The sequence below is a fragment of the Saccopteryx leptura genome, chromosome 10 (assembly GCF_036850995.1).
Source record: "Saccopteryx leptura isolate mSacLep1 chromosome 10, mSacLep1_pri_phased_curated, whole genome shotgun sequence".
In the NCBI taxonomy this organism is placed as follows: domain Eukaryota; kingdom Metazoa; phylum Chordata; class Mammalia; order Chiroptera; family Emballonuridae; genus Saccopteryx; species Saccopteryx leptura.
The window spans coordinates 7,813,846-7,836,233 of NC_089512.1; the positions used below are offsets into that span (position 1 = coordinate 7,813,846).

Genomic DNA, 22,388 nt, shown 5'->3' on the forward strand with positions numbered 1-22,388 from the left:
TGCCTCTCTGTAGGTCGCTTGTTCATTAAATATTTATTAAAGGATATTGACAGGCCCTGTTTCCGGCACTGATGGTACACTGTTCACAGGAACAGGTCAAGACTAGGTTCTCATGTAGTTCATGTAGTGGATGATAAGAAAAATACCAGATCCTGGCGAGTGTTACGCAGTGAATGTCGGGTTTGATTACCTGTTCAAGATTGTACGGTCAGGGATCGCTTTTCTGAAGTACCTTTATGAATTTAAAAGCGTCTAAGTGACAGTCAGAGAGAAAGAACTGCAGGTCTCGGGAATAGCAGTTGCAAGGGCCCTGAGGCACAAATAAAGCGGTGTGGCCGGAGCCATAATGGGGAGGAAGGAGTGTGAGGCCAAGGGAAGTCCCGCATGGTCATCCCAGATGGCTGTTTACAAAGGCTGACGCGGCCACTTGGAATAGAGGGTCGCAGGGCAAGGGGGCGGGCGCCGATTCCCATCCCGCGAGTGGGTTCCTAAACCAGCACTCGACACCCAAAACGGGCTTTCCTTTCGGAATTTCTCACATCAGCCCTTTTCTCTCCTGGTGGCCGGCGACGACGGAGAACCTCCATGCAGTTGTTGACCTCATAACGACTCGACACAGAAACCAGGAAAAGAGCTGGTCGCACGGAGGCCCAGGATGGATAGCAGACAAGAGCGCAGCCAGCACCAAGCGGAAGAATACGCAAGAGGAAGAGTTGGCCCGGGGCAGCCGACTCCAGCGCGAGACGTGCGCATGCGTGCGCGCGTGCCCTATTCGGTTAGGCCGCTGGTCCACGAAGGGGCGGGGCGGTTTCCGCGCCGGAAGGGGGTTGGCTGGGCGGTGCCGGGAGGCGGCCGTGGCGGCACCGCGCGCGCGCGCTGGTGCGAACGGGGAACGCCGCGAGGGCCCGGCCAGGCCAGGCGGTGAGGACGACGGACGGCGACGATGGCCACGGCAGCAGGCGGCGGCGGGCCGGGGGCGGCGGCGGGCGCCGCGGGTGCGGGAGGCGCAGCGGTGGCCACGGGCCTGGCCGCTTTTCGGCGGAAGGACGGGGGCCCGGCCACCAAGTTCTGGGAGAGCTCGGAGACGGTGTCCCAGCTGGATTCGGTGCGGGTCTGGCTGGGCAAGCACTACAAGAAGGTGGGTTCACGCGCCCTTAGAGGCCGGGAGGCCACGCGACAAGGTCCGGGGCCAGCTGCTGGCCTCGCGGGCTCCGGGCCGCCCCTCCCCCCGCACTCCACGAGGAACAACAAAGGCAGGCGCCGGGTTCGCCACGCCCCCGCGGCCGACCTGGAGCCCGCGCGTCCCGGGCTCCAGTGGGCTCCCAGGGTGGATCCTGGGGGCAGGGGACACGCATCTCGCAGGAAGACTCTGCGCACCCCGGTGCGCGGGAACAGTCGTGCTCAGCCCCGCGGGTGTGAATCTTTCTCTTTTGTTAGCTGCGTTAGGTGTGTGAACGGTGATTATTAATAACTGCCTGAACCAATGGGAAAAAGCTGCTGCTTTTTGTTTAGAGAGTAGTGTTCAAAGTCAAGTGAGGTAACTAAGGCCCTCCTACCTGTTGTTGATTTGCTAGAGAACGAATTTGGATAGCTGTACTTGCAAGGTAATAACCGCAGGTTAATAAATGGAATTACAGTATTGGTGAGAACTAATATTAAAAATTGGTAGTTTTTTTACTTTATAGTAGTTTCAGTTATTTGTAATGATAGTATAAGACTTAATTTTTACTTGTACTTGTCTGTTTCTCAGTGAGGCCTTGCCTGAGAACCCCATTTATATTAGATCATCCAACTACATCTTTATTTTCTTCTCACCACTTTTTTTATTTATTTTTGTGACAGAGAGAGGGCTAGATCGGGACGGACAGGAAGGGAGAGAGATGAGAAGCATCAATTCTTCGTTATGGCTCCCTAGTCTCCTTAGTTCATTGATTGCTTTCTCATGTGCCTTGAGGGGGGTGGCTACAGCAGAGCTGTTGACCTCTTGCTCAAGCCAATGACCTTGGGCTTCAAGCCAGCGACCATGGGGTCATGACTACTACACACTCAAGCCAGTGACCCTGTACTCAAGCTGGTGAGTCTGCTCTTAAGTCATCAACCTCAGGGTTTCAAACCTGGGTCCTCTGTGTCCCAGTCCAATGCTCTATCCACTGCGCCACTGCCTGGTGAGGCTCTTCTCAGCACCCTTTTTTTTTTTTTTTTTTAAATTTATTTATTCACTTTAGAGAAGAGAGAGAGAGAGAGAAAGGGGGAGGAGCAGGAAGCATCAACTCCCATATGTGCTTTGACCAGAGAAGTGCAGGGTTTTGAACTAGCGACCTCAGCATTCCAAGGTGACACTTTATCCACTGCACCACCACAGGTCAGGCCTCTTCTCACCACTTTTGAAATTATTTTTTCATTAATCTTTCTCCTACCTTTGGGGATGTGAGTTCCTCTGAGTCACTGGTATTGACTCAACTTTCCCCTTATGTAACTATTTAAGAATGTCTCCCGCCTGACCTGTGGTGGTGCAGTGGATAAAGCGTCGACCTGGAATGCTGAGGTCGCCGGTTCAAAACCCTGCACTTCTCTGGTCAAAGCACATATGGTAGTTGATGCTTCCTGCTCCTCCCCCCTTTCTCTCTCTCTCTCTCTCTCCTCTAAAATGAATAAATAAAAATTAAAAAAAAAAAAAGAATGTCTCCCTTAGAAGGTATAAGGAAGCAGAGAGAAAAACATACTCCCTTTGCCCCCAAATTTCCAGAACCCTTTTTCAGTTCTGTACTTCCCTGTTGAAGACCATAGGAATGGGACAAGGATCTTGTCAAACTCATTCAGTACAATATGTCCATGAACATGGTTGATTCTCATTGCCTCTCCCTTGATACATAGTTGCTTAGTAAATACATTGTTGCTGAATGAATGAAAAAATAGAGTATTCTTGGAATCTATTTATTTGGGGTGTTCAAAGCAGTGAAGCCTGTCAGTTTTTTCAAGTTGTTAGACATGGGCATGTTTGTTTGTTTTTTTGACATTACACTGGCACTTCCAGAAATGACAATTTCTTTTTTTTTTTTTTTAAGATTTTATTTATTCATTATAGAGAGGGGAGAGAGAGAGAGAGAGAAGGGGGAAGGAGCAGAAAGCATCAACTCCCATATGTGCCTTGACCAGGCAAGCCCAGGGTTTTGAACCGGCGCCCTCAGCGTTTCCAGGTTGACACTTTATCCACTGCGCCACCACAGGTCAGGCCAGAAATGACAGTTTCTTAAGTGAAATTTTAGGAAGTGAGGAACAATACATGTTATTACTTACAGTATATTTACAGATGCTTTGATTCTTTTCCCTCTTCCTTTAAATTTTGGAGTTACATTTGGGATTGTAGATTTTTCTCATTTATGTGTAAGTAGATAAGAATATTGCTCTCCCCACCCCCATTTAAAAATTTTGTTTATTGATTTTAGAGAGAGGAGAGAGAGGAAGAGAGGACGAGCAGGAAGCATCAACTTATAGTTGCTTCCTGTTAAGTGCCTTGACCAGGCAAGCCCAGGTGTGAACCTGTGACCTCAGCATTCCAGGTTGACAGTTTATCCACTTTGCTACCACAGGTCAGGTATATTGCTCTCCCTTATATAGTGATAAATTGGTCACTTTTTTTGTGTAGGCACAAAAGCTGGAAGTGGCTAAGGGAATTGAATATATATTATGAAAATAAAAAATTTTTTTTTGACAGAGACAGAGGGACAGACAGGTAGGAAGGGAGAGAGATGAGAACCATCAATTCTTCGTTGCGGCACCTTAGTTGTTCATTGATTGCTTTCTCATATGTACCTTAATGGGGGGAGGGTGTCTACAACAGACTGAGTGACCCCTTGCTCAAGCCAGCGACCTTGGGCTCAAGCTGATGAGCCTGTGCTCAAGCTGGTGACCTCGGGGTTTTGAACCTGGGTCCTCCGCTTCACAGTCCAACACTATCCACTGCGCCACTCTCGGGTCAGGCTGAAAGTATCATTTTTTATCATGTGCCCTTCACACAGTGCTTTGGGTCTTAAATTCAGTGTTCATTATTGTAGTTTTTTTCTCCCCAGTCTGCTCCCCCTCCAGCTTTATTGAGATCTAATTGGCATACTATATTACTTTATCAGTGTAGCTTTAACAAATAAAAACACTCAAGTAAAACTTCTTTAGATTATTTTTTTTTGTGATTCCCATAGGACTGTTGTTTAAAGCAATATCAAAGATTGGAGAAAGAAAGGGAAGTGGCCTGACCTGTGGTGGCGCAGTGGATAAAGCGTCGACCTGGAATGCTGAAGTTGCTGGTTCAAAACCCTGAGCTTGCCTGGTCAAGGCACATATGAGAGTTGATGCTTCCTGCTCCTCCCCTCTCTCTCTCTCTCTGTCTCTCTCCTCTAAAATGAATAAATAAATAAAAATTAAAAAAATTAAAAAAAAAAAGAAAGGGAAGTAATTTCCACCTCTCCGATCTCTGCACATCTGTCTGTTTGGTCTCAGTTTTAAGAGGGCAGCCTGAGGTTCACATAGCCCTTCAGAGGTTTGTTTGGGTGGCTGAGGAGGTAGCAGTGAGGCTGACTGAAGGATTTGTTCCAGAGGGTTAGGGCTGGTGGGGTCACGTTGGCACAGTGTCCCTGAGGCCTTCAAGTCAAAGCTAGGTTTGACTTCTCAGTGTTACTTAATGCCAGAGTGTATTTCTAGGGCCTACTCAGGTTCTGATTGAATCTGAAAGCCGGAATCCTGTCAGTTTCTGAGCGTGGTGTTGAAGTGGTGGAAGTATTAACTAGAAGGTTCTTTGCTTCTTTTGTACTCACTATCCCTTTACTTGTATACATTGATGTATTTTAACTCAACTTTTCTATTGCATTTAATTTTTTAATTTTAGGAAAAAAAAGAGCCTGACTTGTGGCACAGTGGATAGATGAAGCATCGACCTGGAACGCTGAGGTCGCCGGTTCGAAACCCCAGGCTTGCCTGGTCAAGGCACATATGGGAGCTAATGCTTCCTGCTCTTCCCCCACTTCTCTCTGTCTCTTTATCTCTCTCTCCCTTCTCCAAAATGAATAAATAAAATCTTAAATAAAAAGAGAGAGGGAAAAAACTTGAATTGTTGTTCCACTTATTTATTAAACATTTTTAATGTTTATTTTATTGATTTTACAAAGCAGAAGGGAGAGAAACTGGAGCATTGATCTTTTCTTGCATGTACCCTGACCAGGGATCAAACTGGCAGCCTCTGCACTTCAGAATGATGCTCTAAGCAACTGAGTTATCTGGCCAGGGCATGTTCCACTTATTATGCATTCATTGGTTGATTCTTTTTTTTTTTAAATTCATTTTAGAGAGGGGGAAGAGAATTGTAGGGGGAGGAGCAGGAAGCGTCAACTCCCATATGTGCCTTGACCAGGCAAGCCCTGGGTTTCGACCCGACGACCTCATTGTTCTAGGTTGATGCTTTATCCACTGCGCCACCACAGGTCAGGCAGTTGGTTGAATTTTGTATGTGCCCTGAGTGGGAATAAAACCCTGCAACCTTGTTGTATCAGGACAGCATTGTAACCAAGTGGCTACCTGGCTAGGGCCTGTATTGCAGTTTTTTTCCCTAAAGATTGGTTAATTTTAGAGAGAGGAGACAGAGCAAGAGAGAGAGAGAGAGAGAGAGAGAGAGAAAGGTGTGTGTGTGGGGGAAGAGCAGGAACCATCAACTTGTAGTTGCTTCTTGTTTGCGCCTTGACCGGGCAAGCTGGGGCTTTGACCGGAGCTTTGACCAGGTGACTTCAGTATTCCAGGTCGACACTTAATCCACTGCGCCACCAAAGGTCAGGCTGTACTTCAGTTAATACTGCATTTTCAGATTGATAAATCTCTGTAAATCTGTGAAATAAATATGACATTGGAAGTCATATTTTATTTTATTTTATTTTATTTTAATTTTTTTTTTTTTTTTTTTGCATTTTTCTGAAGCTGGAAACAGGGAGAGACAGTCAGACAGACTCCCGCATGCGCCCGACCGGGATCCACCCGGCACGCCCACCAGGGGCGACGCTCTGCCCATCCTGGGCGTCGCCATGTTGCGACCAGAGCCACTCTAGCGCCTGGGGCAGAGGCCACAGAGCCATCCCCAGCGCCCGGGCCATCTTTGCTCCAATGGAGCCTTGGCTGCGGGAGGGGAAGAGAGAGACAGAGAGGAAGGCACGGCGGAGGGGTGGAGAAGCAATTATGCGCTTCTCCTGTGTGCCCTGGCCGGGAATCGAACCCGGGTCCTCTGCACGCTAGGCCGACGCTCTACCGCTGAGCCAACCGGCCAGGGCTCATATTTTATTTTATTGATAGGTCTATCCATGCAGTCAATGAACAACTGCACATCTACCATATCCAGGCACTTAAAACATAACTCCCTTATGGCCCTGGCTGGTTGGTTCAGTGGTGGAGTGTCAGCCTGGCGTGTGAAAGTCCTGTTCGAGGAAATTGGCCCTGGATACTGAGGATGGCTCCATAGCCTCACCTTAGGCGCTAAAATAAACTGCTCTAAAAAATTAGGGGATATTTTATTGCTTCATGTTCATTTTGAAACATCCCCTAATTTTTGTGAGCAGTATAGCTCGGTTGCCTGAGCAACAAAGCAGTGGCCCCTTGGGGGCTTGCCTGGTAGGTCCCCTGCTGGATTCCCTTTGAGGCACATTCGCGAGTTTGTTGTCTGCCTCCCTGCTTCTCACTTGATAAAATAAAAAGAAAAAAAAAATCCCAAAAAGAACATGAGTCACTTAAATCCTCACAATATAGACCTGGTCTGATAGCTCAGTTGGTTAGAGCGTGTCCTGATACACAAAGGTTGCAAGTTCAATCCCCAGTGTGGGCACATATGGGAATAGATTGATGTTTCTCTCTCTCTCTCAAATCAATAAAAATTTTAAAAAAGTAAATGAACAGTGCTGTAGAGGCTAACTTACAAAAAGAGAGAAACATTTAAATAAAAAAATCATAACAGTCTGGAATGATAGACTTCATTGTACACATTAGAGGAACCCGAGGGTCTGGATTCGAGGAATTTCTCTAAGATTACAGTTAGGAGTGGCAGATTTGTGATTCAGTGAATCCTGCCTGGCTCCAAATTCTGTGTACGCCTCCTCCTTTTTTTACTACACATCCCTCTCTTTAAGGATCTCACACTTTGTGGAAAAGATAGACAAAGACACCTACTTGTAAAACCCAGGTGGTTGCAAATTGATGGAGAACTTCCTTGTATTGTTTTCATTTTTTAAATGCCCTCAGTAGGTGTTCAGTAAATATTTGTTCAATGAGTGAACAGATTAAACTAGTCTCAGAACCTAGGTTTAGCAACACAAGATAGAGTGAATACCTTTTGACTGGGATAAGCTTCAGCTTGGCCAGAGGAGTCCGGAGAAGGTGACCACTTTAGATAAGAGGAAGCAAGACCAGAGAGTTTGTTTGCCTGAGGTTGCATTTTAGGTCTAGTAGCAGTGCAGAAGCTTGTTCACCTACCTGGTTGCCCCTCTTTGTATTGTTTACGTCTCTTTCATCCTAACTTTGATCAAAATGAGGCTGTATTTCTGTCTGTTTTTTTCTCAGTGGTTTTCAGATTATGAAACTTGATTGATCTCATATTGATTCAACTCAGACACCTTGGAGGTGAAGTATGTAGCCATAGCTGTTCCTGAAGTTTGGCTAGTTCCTGATAGAAGATTTAAGATTTCAGAATGATTTAGATTTAAGGATGATCACTAAGAAAGACTAGATTGCTTAAGGAAAGCATTTAAATGCTCTTTACATAAATTATTTAACAATTAAAGACAGGTTTTTGTTTTTTGCGGGAGAGAGGGATACAGGAAGGGAGAGAGGGATACAGGAAGGGAGAGAGATGAGAAGCATCGGTTCTTTGTTGCGGTTCCTTAGTTGTTCATTGATTGCTTTCTCATCTGTGCCTTGACCATGGGGCTACAGCAGACCAAGTGACCCCTTGCTCAAGCCAGTGACCTTTGGGCTCAAACCAGCCACCATAGGGTCATGTCTATGTTCCCATGCTCAAGCTGGTGACCTTGCGCTCAACGTTGTGAACCTGCGCTCAAGCTGATGAGCCCCTGCTCAAGCCAGCAAGCTCGGGGTTACAAACCTGTGCCCTCAGGATCCCAGCCCAGCGCTCTATCCACTGCACCACTGCCTGGTCAGGCAAAGACAATTATTTTATGGACTGTTTGCTACAATAAGATTATTTTGGGAGAAATTAAAAATACCCCGCTCACAAAAATTAGGGGATATCTAAAAAAAATATGAAGCAATAAAATGTCCCCTAATTTTTGTAAGCAGTATACTTTATTAATGCCATATGTAATATAAAGCAGATTTATCAGTAAAACTTTCTAAACATATCTTCCTAACTTTCTTAACCGAGATACTAAAAAAATTGTCTTAAGTAAAATATGACGTTGAACTACAGACCGACAGGAACAGAGGGAGATGAGAAGCATCAATCATCAGTTTTTCATTGCGACACTTTAGTTCATTGATTGCTTTCTCACATTTGCCTTGACTGTGGGTCTTCAGCAGACCGAGTAACCCCTTGCTTGAGCCAGCGACCTTGGCCTCAAGCTGGTGAGCTTTGTTTTTTGCTCAAGCCAGATGAGCCTGCGCTCAAGCTGGTGACTTCAGGGTCTCGAACCTGGGTCTTCCGCATCCCAGTCCGACGCTCTATCCACTGCACCACCGCCTGCCTGGTCAGGCGATCTTTTTTGACTTATTCTCAAGTCACATAGTATCACTTTTGTATTCCGTTAGTTACAAATGAGTTCCTGAAGATGATCCTGATTACATAGAAGAGGGCATAGATCACACCTCTTGGTGAGAGGAGTGTCAAAGAACTTCTGGGCCTGTTTTTTTTTTTTTCTTTTTTTTCTTTTTTTTAAATTTTATTTATTCATTTTAGAGAGGAGAGAGAGAGGGAGAGAGAGACGGGGGGGAGGAGCAGGAAGCATCAACTCCCATATGTGCCTTGACCAGGCAAACCCAGGGTTTCGAACCGGCGACCTCAGCATTTCCAGGTCGACGCTTTATCCACTGCGCCACCACAGGTCAGGCCTGGGCCTGTTTTAAAACAACAAAGTTTGCTCTCTGACGACAGAGTATTTACATCCATTCCACATACAGAATACACTGGCCAGTAGATCTCATCCTGTTGTAGCGTTGGGCTCCAGATTGAGGTCCGGAATCTCACCATCTAAGGTACAGGTGAGACAGGCTGGGTTTACTTTCTTAGGCAGGAGATTTTTCTTTTTTTTTTTTTTTTTTTTTTGGTTTTTTTTTTTTGGTTTTTTTTTTATTTATTTTAGAGAGGAGAGGGAGAGACAGAGAGAGAGAAGGGGGGGAGGAGCTGGAAGCATCAATTCCCATGTGTGCCTTGACCAGGCAAGCCCAGGGTTTCGAACCGGCGACCTCAGCATTTCCAGGTCGACACTTTATCCACTGTGCCACCACAGGTCAGGCCAGGCAGGAGATTTTTCATTCTGAAGATCTGTTAAGTAAAGAGACTCTTAGGAGGTGGTGCTTGGGGGAGGGTGGAGGAGTTGATTAAAAAAGAAAAATTTGTGGACATGGACAACAGTGTGGTGATTGCCAGGGGTAGTTGGGGGGACTTGGAGGAGGGTGTGGGGGATAAACAGTGATGGACGGAGACTTGACTTGGGGTGGTGAGCATGCAGTAGAGTGCAGATGATGCAGAATTGGGCACTGAAACCTGTATAATTTTGTTAATCAGTGTCACCCCAATAAAAAAGGGGGGTGAAGCCCTGGCCTGAGAGCTGGGTTGGTGAGGGTGTCGTCTTGAAACGGAAGTTTGCTGGTTCAATCCCTGGTTGGGGCACATACAGGAACAGATCAATGTTTGTGTGTGTCTCTCTCTCCCTCTCTAAAATCAATAAAGAAATTAAAAAAGAGAAAGAGACTGTTGTCTCTCCCTCCCTGCTACCCCAGTATTTGTTTTTGTAAGCTCCTTTTCAGCAGTGAGCACGTCTCATTTGTAAATCTGCCCCCATGCCAGTGCTTAGAGGTCCTGAGAAGTAAGGTAACCTTCTCCTGTATGACTGCCCCAGTTTTTGAGTTTCTGTCTTTTCTTGCAGTATGTCCATGCGGATGCGCCTACCAATAAAACCCTGGTTGGGCTCGTGGTGCAGCTTCTCCAGTTCCAGGAGGATGCCTTTGGAAAGCATGTCACCAACCCGGCCTTCACCAAACTCCCTGTAAGTACCTCAGCTTTTAGCTATTGAACGTCAATGCTTTTTCACTGTAGGAATTTTCCCTAGAAGGAGTCATTTAACATTTACATTAAACATCACAATGAGCCTGACCAGGCAGTGGCGCAGTGGATAGAGTGTTGGACTGGGATGCAGAAGGACCCAGGTTCGAGACCCCGAGGTTGCCAGCTTGAGCGCGAGTTCATCTGGCTTGAGCAAAAATCTCACAGCTTGGACCCAAGGTCGCTGGCTTGAGCAAGGGGTTACTCAGTCTGCTGATGGCCCACAGTCAAGGCACATATGAGAAAGCAATCAATGAACAACTAAGGTGTCGCAACGAAAAACTGATAACTGATGCTTCTCATCTCTCTCCTTTCCTGTCTGTCCCTATCTATCCCTCTCCCTGACTCTCTCTCTGTCCCTGTAAAAAAGAACAACAAAAAATACACATCACAATGGTTATTAGGTAGGTTTAGCTATTAATGTTTTATCGTGTTGTAGTTACCTTGTAGTTTCTGCTGTGCCGGATCTTTTCCATGCTTTCAGTTCTTGTGGCTAGAATACAACTCAGTGGAATTTTTATATTTTGTAGGTAAGAGTCTTCTGCGCTTGTCTGAGAATATAATTTTGTTCTAGCAATTGACATTTTGATAGTTTGGCTTGGTATAGAAATGTGGGGTTATTTATTTTTGTTTGCAGTCTGTAGGTAGGGATCACTTCTTGGTCTTTTGGCTAAGATCAAGTGTTGAAATCTGTAGGTTTTGTTCTCTCTCTTGTTTTTAGTTTATTGTGTTTTTTTTTTGTTTTGTTTTGTTTTTTTGCAGAGACAGAATGAGAGTCAGAGAGAGGAATAGATAGGGACAGACAGACAGGAATGGAGAGAGATAAGAAGCATCAATCATCAGTTTTTCATTGCAACACCTTAGTTGTTCATTGATTGCTTTCTCATATGTGCCTTGACCGAGGGGCTACAGCAGACTGAGTAACCCCTTACTCGAGCCAGAGACCTTGGGTTCAAGCTAGTGAGCTTTGCTCAAACCAGATGAGCCCGCGCTCAAGCTGGCGACCTCAGGGTCTTGAACCTGGGTCCTCTGCATCCCAGTCCAACACTCTATCCACTGTGCCACCACCTGGTCAGGTGGTTTTGTTCTCTTTTTAACATCTGATTTTGTAGAGAACAATCTCTTGATTACCCCTCCTTTTTTAATGCTTTTTATTTGAAATTTAGAAAAATATTTAGTTATGATAAGGTATGATCTGAAGACTTACTTATATTTCTTTAGCTCAGGGACCATTCAGTCTCTCAGTCTTCTCTGTATTTTGGTTTTTGGGGTTTTTTTTGGCGGAGAGTCAGAGAGAGGGACAGATAAGGACAGAGAGGAAGGGAGAGATGAGAAACATCAATTCTTCGTTGCACCACCTTAGTTGTTCATTGATTGCTTTCTCATATGTACCATGACTAGGGGGGCTAGAGCAGAGTGAGTGACCTCTTGCTCAAGCCAGGTAACCTTGGGCTCAAGCTAGCGACCAATTCTACCAGTGTATGGTAGAACATGGTGAGCCAATTCTACCATGTCTATGATCCCACGCTCAAGCCAGGAACCCTGTTCTCGAGCCGGCAACCTTGGGGTTCCGAACCTGGGTCCTCTGCACCCCAGGCTGACGCTCTGTCCACGGTGCCACCACCTGGTCAAGCTTGTATACTTTTATTTACATATATATTAAAAAAATTTTTTTTTTCTAATTTTTTTTTTCTAATTTTTTTATTTTTTACAGAGACAGTGAGTCAGAGAGAGAGAAGGATAGACAGGGACAGACAGACAGGAACGGAGAGAGATGAGAAGCATCAATCACTAGCCTTTCATTGCGCGTTGCAACACCTTAGTTGTTCATTGATTGCTCTCTCACATGTGCTCTGACCGCAGGCCTTCAGCAGACCGAGCAACCCCTTGCTTTAGCCAGCAACCTGGGTTCACGCTGGTGGGCTTTTTGCTCAAACCAGATGAGCCCGCGCTCAATCTGGCGAGCTCGGGGTCTCGAACCTGGGTCCTCCGCATCCCAGTCCAATGCTCCATCCACTGCGCCACTGCCTGGTCAGGCACATTTAACTTTTTAAGAAACTGTCAAATTGTTTTCTAGATGGTTATATCATTTCATGTACCATCCAGCAGTGTGTGAGAGTCCTGATTACATCAGTGGTAGTCAATCTGTTTCCTACCACCCACTAGTGGGCGTTCCAGCTTTCATGGTGGGTGGTAGCAGAGCAACCAAAGTATAAATAAAAAGATAGATTTAACTATAGTAAGTTGTTTTATAAAGATTTATTCTGCCAAACTTAACGAAAACCCGACATAAAGTACTTGGTAAGTAATTATTATTATATGCTTTAACTTGCTGTAACTCTGCTTTATAAATTTTATAAAGTAAAGTTACTTCCCTACTTTATAAATTACCACTACTGTGGAACCGGTGGGCAGTTAGAAAATTTGACTACTGCCTGACCTGTGGTGGCGCAGTGGATAAAGCGTCGACCTGGAAATGCTGAGGTCTCCGGTTCGAAACCCTGAGCTTGCCTGGTCAAGGCACATATGGGAGTTGATGCTTCCTGCTCCTCCCCCTTCTCTCTCTCTCTCTGTCTCTCTCTCCTTTCTAAAATGAATAAATAAAATAAAAAAAAAAAATAAAAAAAAAAATAAAAAATAAAAAAAAAAAAGAAAATTTGACTACTGACAGATACAAAAGTGGGCGGTAGGTATTAAAAGGTTGACTACCCCTGCTCTACATTCTCTAACACGTAGGATTTAGCTTGTACAATTTTACCCTTTATGATGGGTATGTATTGGAATTTCATTGTATTTTTTTTAAATGATTTTTATTTTCATTTGCGTGACCAGTGGTGGCACAATAGGATAGTGTGTCAACATGGGACGCTGAGGACCTAGGTTTGAAATTCCGAAGTTACTAGCTTGAGTGTGGGCTCATCTGGCTTTAGCACAGGCTCATTGGCTTGAGTGTGGGATCATAGACATGACCCCATGGTCACTAGCTTGAGTCTGTGGTCGCTGGTTTGAGCAAGGGGTCACTGGCTCAGCTGGAGTCCCCCAATCAAGGCACCTGTGAGAAGCAATCAGTGAACAACTAAGGTGCCACAACTGTGAGTTGATGCTTCTTATCTCTCTCCATTCCTGCCTACCTGTCTCTCTCACCAAAATATAATAAATAAATATTTTTTGATTGGTTTTATAGAGAGAGGAGGGGAGGAGTAAGAAGTATTAAATCATAGTTGCTTCACTTTAGTTGTTCATTAATTCCTTGTTGTACATGCCTTGACCAGGCAAGCCCAGGGTTTTGAACCGGTGATCTCAGCATTCCAGGTCAATGCTCTTATCCATTGTACCACTGCAGGTTAGGCTCATTGTCCTTTTATTTTATTTTTTTTTGAGACAGAGAGAAGGACAGATAGGGACACACAGGGACACACAGACCAGAAGGGAGAGAGATGAGAAGCATCAGTTCTTCGTTGCGGCACCTTAGTTGTTCATTGATTGATTTCTTTTATGTGCCTTGACCGGGGGGCTACAGTGGATCGAGTGACCCCTTGCTCAAACCAGGTGAGCCCACGCTCAAGCTGGGGACTTCAGGGTTTCAAACCTGTGTCCTCTGTGTCCCAGTCTGATGCTCTATCCACTGTACCACCTCGGGGTCAGGCCAGGCTCATTGTACTTTTAATTAGTAATTTTACAGGGACTAATGATAATGATGTTAAACATCTTTTTATGTGGTTATTGACTATTTGTACATCATCTTTTGTGAGTTGTTCATTCACATGATTTTTTTATTTGGTCCCCAAGATCAACCCCACATTTAGAGATTTCCTAGAAAGATTCATGGAACTCATGGGACAGCTGTACTCACAACTAAGATTTGTTACAGCTGTTGTATATAGTGAGTATATGATGCCTGGCCTGTGGTGGTGCAGTAGATAAAGAGTTGACCTGGAATGCTGATGTCACCTGTTCGAAACCCTGGGCTTGCCTGGTCAAGGCACATACAGGAAGCAGCTACTACGAATTGATGCTTCTTGCTTCTCCTCGTTTTTCTTTCTCTCTTTCTCAAAAAAAAGTGTATGATGTAGTCAGATCACAAGGGGAAACAACATGGGTGCGGTCTGGGGGAATCCATGCTGCATACTTCCTGCTCCCCCTCACAGGAGGGGTCACGCAGAGAGCACTCTTCCTCCAACAGCCAGAATGTGCAGTGCATGTGTAGTGTTGCTGCCCGGGGAAGTCCATTAGAGACTCACACCCAAGGTTTTTGGAGGGTTGATACCTTTTTATTTTCTTTTTAAGCAAAAGAAAGACAGAAAGGGAGAGATGAGAAGCATCACCTCCTACTTGCGTCACTTTGGTTGTTCATTGATTGCTTCTCATATGTGTTTTGAGCGGGGGTGGGGGGATGGGGGCTTGAGTCGAGTCAGTGACCCCTTGCTCACCTTTAGCTGAAGCCAGTGACCATGGGATCACTTGAGCTGGTACCTTTTGCCTGCTTTTGCCTAGAGGATATGAAAATTCCAGGCTCCTAGAAGGAAAGCAGGAATTCATCATAAACCACACCGCTTGCACAAATAGTCTGGACAAAGTGAACCACCCTTCCTATCTGTTAACTTGATTATGAATACTCAGAATCAAATTCCCAAATGGCAGTCAAGAGCAAATTGTCAGGCAGGACTTACCAAGGATAGTAATCTCAGGCCTGCTGCAGTCAGTCTTTCATGCACAGTTGTTTTTTATTAAATAAAAAAGTCTTTATATAGGTTGGATAAAACTTTTTTTATGAGATAGATATATATATATATATATATATATAGCAAATGTTTTCTCCCAGTCTGTGATTTACCTTTGTATTTTCTTATCAATATCTTTATTGGACAGAGGAGAGGAAGGGAGAAAGGAAGAGAAACATGGATTGCTGTCTTGCTTATTTATGCATTCACTGGGTGATTCTTGTATGTGCCCTGACTGGATATTGAACCCACAACCTTGGCATGTTGGGATGATGTTCCAATCAATTTAGTTACTGGGCCAGGGCCTTATCAATATCTTTCCAGGAGCAAAATTTTGAGTTTTGAGGATGTTTCCAGTTTATTGATTTTTATAATTTGTGCTTTTTGTGTTCTAAGAAACCTTGACATACCCCTATACTTTTTTTTTCTAGAAAATTTATTTATTTTATTTATTTTTATTTAAAAAAATTTTTTTTAATTCATTTTAGAAAGGAGAGAGAGGCCCTGGCCGGTTGGCTCAGCGGTAGAGCGTCGGCCTGGCGTGCGGGGGACCCGGGTTCGATTCCCGGCCAGGGCACATAGGAGAAGCACCCATTTGCTTCTCCACCCCCACCCCCTCCTTCCTCTCTGTCTCTCTCTTCCCCTCCTGCAGCCAAGGCTCCATTGGAGCAAAGATGGCCCGGGCGCTGGGGATGGCTCCTTGGCCTCTGCCCCAGGCACTAGAGTGGCTCTGGTCGTGGCAGAGGACGCCCCGGAGGGGCAGAGCATCGCCCCCTGGTGGGCAGAGCGTTGCTCCTGGTGGGAGTGCCGGGTGGATCCCGGTCGGTCGCATGCGGGAGTCTGTCTGACTGTCTCTCCCCGTTTCCAGCTTCAGAAAAATACAAAAAAAAAAAAGGGGGGGGGAGAAAGGAGAGAGAGAGGGGGAGAGAGAGAGAGAGGAGAGAGAGAAAGGGGGAGGAGCAGGAAGCATCAACTCCCATATGTGCCTTGACCAGGCAAGCCCAGGGTTTCGAACCGGCGACCTCAGCATTTCCAGGTCGGTGCTTTATCCATTGCGCCACCACAGGTCAGGCTTTTCTAGAAAATTTATAGAGTTTGTTTTTACATATTTTGGATTAATTTTGGTGTACAGTGTGAGGTAAGAGCTGAGGTTCTCATTTTTAATAAGTATGTCTAGTTATTTTAGTGCTATCATTTGTTGAAAAGATGTTCTTTCCTGTTTGAATTTTCTTGGCACATATACTAGAAATTGGTTGACTGGATGTGTGTGGTTCTTATATCTAGATTCTGTTTTCCCTTATTGATCAAATGTTCATCTTTTTGCTAATACCAATTTTTTTTTGGTTATCATAACTTTGTAAGTTTTTTTTCTACTCTGACCTTTCTGCTTTTTTCCTTGCCATACTCTACTGGGTAGGTAGAACCTTTGACTCCATATTGAATAGACATGGTTAAGGGAAGAATCTAACCTTGATCTTGTTCTCAGGGGAGAAACATTTAGTTTTGTGCTCTTGAGTCTGATGTTAGCTCTAGGGTTTTCATATCTGCCCATCCTTGAGATTCTGGAAGTTCCTACTATTCCTGGTTTGCTGAGACCCTTTATTATGAATGACTTGAATTTTGTCATGTGCTTTTTCTGCATTTTTTGAGATGATCAAAAGGTTTTCCTCCTTCCTTCCTTCCTTCCTTCCTTCCTTCCTTCCTTCCTTCCTTCCTTCCTTCCTTCCTTTCGTTCTTTAATTTTTTGAACAGAGACAGAGAGAGTCAAAGAGAGGGATAGATAGGGACAGACAGGAACAGAGAGATATGAGAAGCATCAATCATCAGTTTTTTATTGTGATACCTTAGTTGTTTATTGATTGCTTTCTCATATGTGCCTTGACCGTGGGGCTACAGCAGACCAAGTAATCCCTTGCTCGAGCCATCGACCTTGGGTCCAAGCTGATGAACTTTGCTCAAACCAGATGAGTCTGTGCTCATGCTGGCGACCTTGGGGTCTTGAACCTGGGTCCTCTGCATCCCAGTCCGACGCTCTATCCACTGAGCTACTGCCTGGTCAGGCTTTATTTTGTTAATATGGTGAATTTCATTCATTTTCAGTTAACCTGATATGTCAGGATAAAACCAACTTGATGATGATATATAGTATCTTTTTTATATCTTATGTGGTTTGATTTGCTGCTACAAAATTTTTCTTTAGATTGTTATTTCCATTCTTGTTAGTAGAGTTTACTAGTGAAATCATTTCGGCCAGGAGTTTTCTTTTTGATAACTAATTCAATTTTTTTAATATATATAAGAATTAGAGTCTTTTTTTTTTTTTTCCGTATTTTTCTGAAGTGAGAAACAGGGAGGCAGAGAGACAGACTCCCGCATGTGTCGAACCGAGATCCACCCGGCATGCCCACTAGGGGGCCATGCTCTGCCCATCTGGGGCATTGCTCCATTGCAACTGGAGCCATTCTAGTGTCTGAGGCAGAGGCCATGGAGCCATCCTCAGTGTCCATGCCTCCCTTGCTTCAACTGAGCCATGGCTGTGGGAGGAGAAGAGAGAGAGAGAGGGGGGGGGGAAGGGTAGAGAAGCAGATGGGTGCTTTTCCTGTGTGCCCTGACCAGGAATTGAACCCAGGATATATATACTCTGGGGCAATGCCAGTTGGCCAGGGCCCCCCTTTTATTTTTAAGCAAGAGAGAAACAGGAAGGGAGAGAGATGAGAAGCATCAACTTGTAGTTGCAGCATTTTAGCTATTCATTGACTGCTTCTCATACGTGTCTTGTGGTAAATTCTCAAGCTGGTAGCAAGACTTTCTCCCAAGAGTAAGAAACTACAATAGTGATTACCTGTGATTAAAGGTGCTATTATAAAACTACAATTGTTCCTTGTACAACATGGGTTTGAACTGCATGGGTACACTTATATTTTTCAGTAAATAACTGAATAGGTTTTCTCTTTTTTGTGTTTTTCTTTTTTTCGTTGTTTTTTTGTGTGTTTTTTTCTTGTTTGTTTGTTTTTTTCTGAAGTTGGAAACGGGGAGGCAGTCAGACAGACTCCCTCATGCGCCCGACCGGGATCCACCCGGCATGCCCACCAGGGGGCGATGCTCTGCCCATCTGAGGCATTGCTCTGTCACAGCCAGAGCCATTCTAGTGCTTGAGGCAGAGGCCATGGAACCATCCTCAGCGCCCAGGCAAGCTTTGCTCCAATGGAGCCTCTGCTGCGGGAGGGGAAGAGAGAGACAGAGAGGAGGGAGAGGGGGAGGGATGGAGAAGTAGATGGGCGCTTTTCCTGTGTGCCCTGACTGGGAATCGAACCTGGGACTCCTGCAGGCCAGGCCGACACTCTAGCACTAAGCCAACGGGCCAGGGCCTTTTGTGTTTTTCTTATTAGCATTTTCTTTCCTCTGGCTTACTTTATTGTAAGAATAAAGAATATAATACATATGTATTTATCTACTGTTTATGTTGTTAGTAAGACTTCTGGTTAACCAAAGCTATTAGTAGTTTAGTTTGTGGGGGAGTCAAAAGTTACAATATATGCAGATTTTCAACTGGGCTGGAGGCCGGTGCCCCTAATCCTCATGTTGTTCAAGGGTCAACTGTTATTATTTCTCTTGCTGATAAAATTGGGAGCTATGTCTAGAAAGCACTATTTTAAACATTCAAGCAGTTAAAGCGTACAAAGAAACTTATGAATTATTGATTGTCATACTTTTAGGTATCATTCACTTCTCACATTCGTTTTCTAACACAGCCATTTTTTTGATAAATAGGCCAAATGTGCCCTTTTTTTTTTTTTTTTAACAGAGACAGAGATAGGGACAGACAGACAGGAACGGAGAGAGATGAGAAGCATCAATCATCAGTTTCTCGTTGCGCGTTGCGACTTCTTAGTTGTTCATTGATTGCTTTCTCACATGTGCCTTGACCGCGGGCCTTCAGCAGACCGAGTAACCCCCTGCTGGAGCCAGTGACCTTGGGTCTAAGCTGGTGAGCTCTTTGCTCAAGCCAGATGAGCCTGCGCTCAAGCTGGTGACCTCGTGGTCTCGAACCTGGGTCCTTCCGCATTCCAGTCCGACGCTCTATCCACTGCGCCACCACCTGGTCAGGCCAAATGTGACATTTTAACGTGTACTCAGCCCACAGAAACACAGTCCTGTCCCTCTCCTTTTCACCACTTGTTAGCGCCACCTTGTCATTAATTAATTAGTCAAAGAGATAAGGATGCCTGACCTGTGGTGGCGCAGTGGATAAAGCATCGACCTGGAAATGCTGAGGTCGACGGTTCGAAACCCTGGGCTTGCCTGGTCAAGGCACATATGGGAGTTGATGCTTCCAGCTCCTCCCCCCTTCTCTCTCTCTCTCTCCTCTCTCTCTCTCTCTCTCTCTCTCTCTCCCTCTCTCTCTCCCCCCCACCCCTCTCCCTCTCCTCTCTAAAATGAATAAATAAAAAATTAAAAAAAAAGAGATAAGGACACCGGCACATTTAAAACCTTAGATGTAGTTTTTCTAGGTTTCATTTTGCTGTGCAAAATTTTGGATGAGCTATAAATAGGATGAGACCATTTACATACATCAGAATTAGATTAGACTGAATTTCTAATTTAGCTGCTAGAGATAGAACAGCTTATCAAAAGCAAAGTGGCCACAGAGCTGGGACTAGCTGCAGCCTGCTAGAGCTGTCTCTGACCCCCAGAGTCTCTGACTGGGGTGTGCAGCTGCTGAGATCTCGCCTAGTCCGGGGTCTCGCTGGCTCTGGACAGGTTAGGTTTTGGTACACTGTTCAGTCTTTAGGTTTTTAAAATACTAATCAAGAGGAATTTACCATTAATCTGTGCTTCTGCTTCAGAGGATGTTTGAGAATATGAGCTTTGGTATTTGAAGTGCATCCCGGCAGTCAGAGCAAGGCCTCTGCAGGGTGGGGGTAGATGGGGTGAGGGTTGAGTGGGGAAATGCAGTCAGGGCCAAGTGGATGTCCCTGGTTCTTGTTTGCCTGCAGCTCTGCATCTTCTGACTCAGGTCTGTTCCTTTCTTTATCTGGGTGGGTCTGATACTGAGCTTTTCATGAGGATCGGAACCCCAGGTCCATTTTTATGCAAGCTCTAAGAATCCTTGATGTATGATGTGTGTCCCTTTTTGTATTTTATTCTGTGACATATGTTTTTCTTGTATTTTATTACTGGAGCTAGTGCCCACCACAAGTTCCTGAATTTCCCTTTTGATTAGATCTTAACACTGGAAAATTGAAGGGCTCAGTTGTCTACTTTTTCATTTATCGTTTGTCTATATAGTGGATGATAGAAGTTATCTGTCTTAAGTGTATATCTGATAATGACTTAAGTTTTCAAATTTAGTATCTGTCCAAAAATTGACCTTAATATTTTATTATTCTGGTCTGCTCAATATATATTTCCCAGTTAGCATAGCTCTGACTTTTTAAATTATTTTAGTACAGTTGACCTTGAGAAATATTTTATGGATTACCTACATTGTCAGGCATTCTGCTGAATATTAGTGTTAAAGATTTGAGTACGACCCTGTTCCTGTCCTCCAGGAGTTCATATTGCAGAGAAATCTGTCAAGTAGTCATTTCAGTATTGTGCTGTGAGTGGTGTGAAGTGTGTAGTAGTGATGATGTGCATATGTGGTGTGAGAGAACATTTTGGCCCAATAACTGGCAGTTCCGGGAAGGCTAACTAAGTCTCATTCTACTCTAGTAAATACAGACCTAACACATTATTCTAATTTAAGATGTGAATGCTACAAAATTAAAGACTTGCACATTCTTTTGGTAAATAACAAGTTGTCAATATGAATTTTATTCTGATATTCTTTTTTATTTTTATTATTTTAAAAAGTATTTCTATTTATTGATTTCAGAGAGAGAGAGAGAGAGAGAAACATCAAACTGTTTCTGTGTGTGCTCTGACTGGGGATTGAACCAGCAGTCTTTGAGTATTGGGATGATGCTCTAACCCAGGGGTCGGGTACCTTTTTGGCTGAGGGAGCCATGAACACCACATATTTTAAAATGTAATTCTGTGAGCGCCATACAATGACCCGTGTACATTACGCATTATCCAATAAATATTTGGTGTTGTCCCGGAGGACAGCTGTGATTGGCTCCAGCCACTCGCAACCATGAACATGAGCGATAGAAAATAAATGGATTGTAATACATGAGAATGTTTTATATTTTTAACATTTTTTTAAATTAAATATTTGTGAGCCAGATGCAGCTATCAAAAGAGCCATATCTCGCTCGCAAGCCATAGGTTCCCGACCCCTGCTCTAACCAACCAAGCTATCCAGCTAGTGCTAGATACTCTATTTTTTTAAATTTATTTATTTATTTTAGAGAGGAGAGGGAGACACACAGAGAGAGAGAGAGAGATGAGAGACACAGAGAAGGGGGGGAGGAGCTGGAAGCATCAACTCCCATATGTGCCTTGACCAGGCAAGCCCAGGGGTTCTTTTTGTTTTTATTTATTCATTTTGAGAGAGGAGAGAGAGGAGAGAGACAGAGAGAGAGAAGGGGGGAGGAGCTGGAAGCATCAACTCCCATATGTGCCTTGACCAGGCAAGCCCAGGGTTTCGAACCGGCGACCTCAGCATTTCCAGGTCGACGCTTTATCCACTGCGCCACCACAGGTCAAGCTAAGCCCAGGGTTTCGAACTGGCAACCTCAGCACTTCCAGGTCGACGCTTTATCCCACTGCGCCACCACAGGTCAGGCCTCTATTTTATTTATTTATTTATTTATTTTTTCATTTTTCTGAAGCTGGAAACAGGGAGAGACAGTCAGACAGACTCCCGCATGCGCCTGACCAGGATCCATCGGGCACGCCCACCATGGGGCGAAGCTCTGCCCATCCTGGGCGTCGCCATGTTGCGACCAGAGCCACTCTAGCACCTGAGGCAGAGGCCACAGAGCCATCCCCAGCACCCGGGCCATCTTTGCTCCAATGGAGCCTTGGCTGCAGGAGGGGAAGAGAGAGACAGAGAGGAAGGAGAGGGGGAGGGGTGGAGAAGCAAATGGGCGCTTCTCCTGTGTGCCCTGGCCGGGAATCGAAGATTTTTTTTTTAATAGATTGATTTTAAACAGAAAGGAAGGGGGAGAGAAAGAGAAACAATTTGTTGTTCAACTTATTTACACATTCATTGGGGGTTTTTTTGTGTGTGACAGAGAGAGGGACAGATAGGGACAGACAAGAAATGAGAGAGATGAGAAGCATCAATTCTTTGTTGCAGCACCTTAGTTGTTCAGATTGCTTTCTCACATGTGCCTTGACGGGGCGGGGGGGGGGGGAGGGGGCTACAGCAGACTGAGTAACCCCTTGTTCGAGCCAGCAACCTTGGGCTCAAGCTG

The 22,388-nt window shown here is 44.8% G+C and overlaps 1 protein-coding gene across 1 annotated transcript in view; it reads left to right on the forward strand.

Annotated features, from left to right (window-relative positions):
• The first annotated feature begins 817 nt into the window (after positions 1–817).
• SMARCC1 (SWI/SNF related, matrix associated, actin dependent regulator of chromatin subfamily c member 1) overlaps positions 818–22,388 on the forward strand; it is a 140,388-nt gene continuing 118,817 nt past the window's right edge. Inside the window, exons 1-2 of the mRNA XM_066351654.1 lie at positions 818–1,138; positions 10,125–10,244. Of these exons, the coding sequence (XP_066207751.1) occupies positions 944–1,138; positions 10,125–10,244 (315 nt within the window). The 5' untranslated portion in view covers positions 818–943. The remainder of the gene's footprint in view (positions 1,139–10,124; positions 10,245–22,388) is intronic.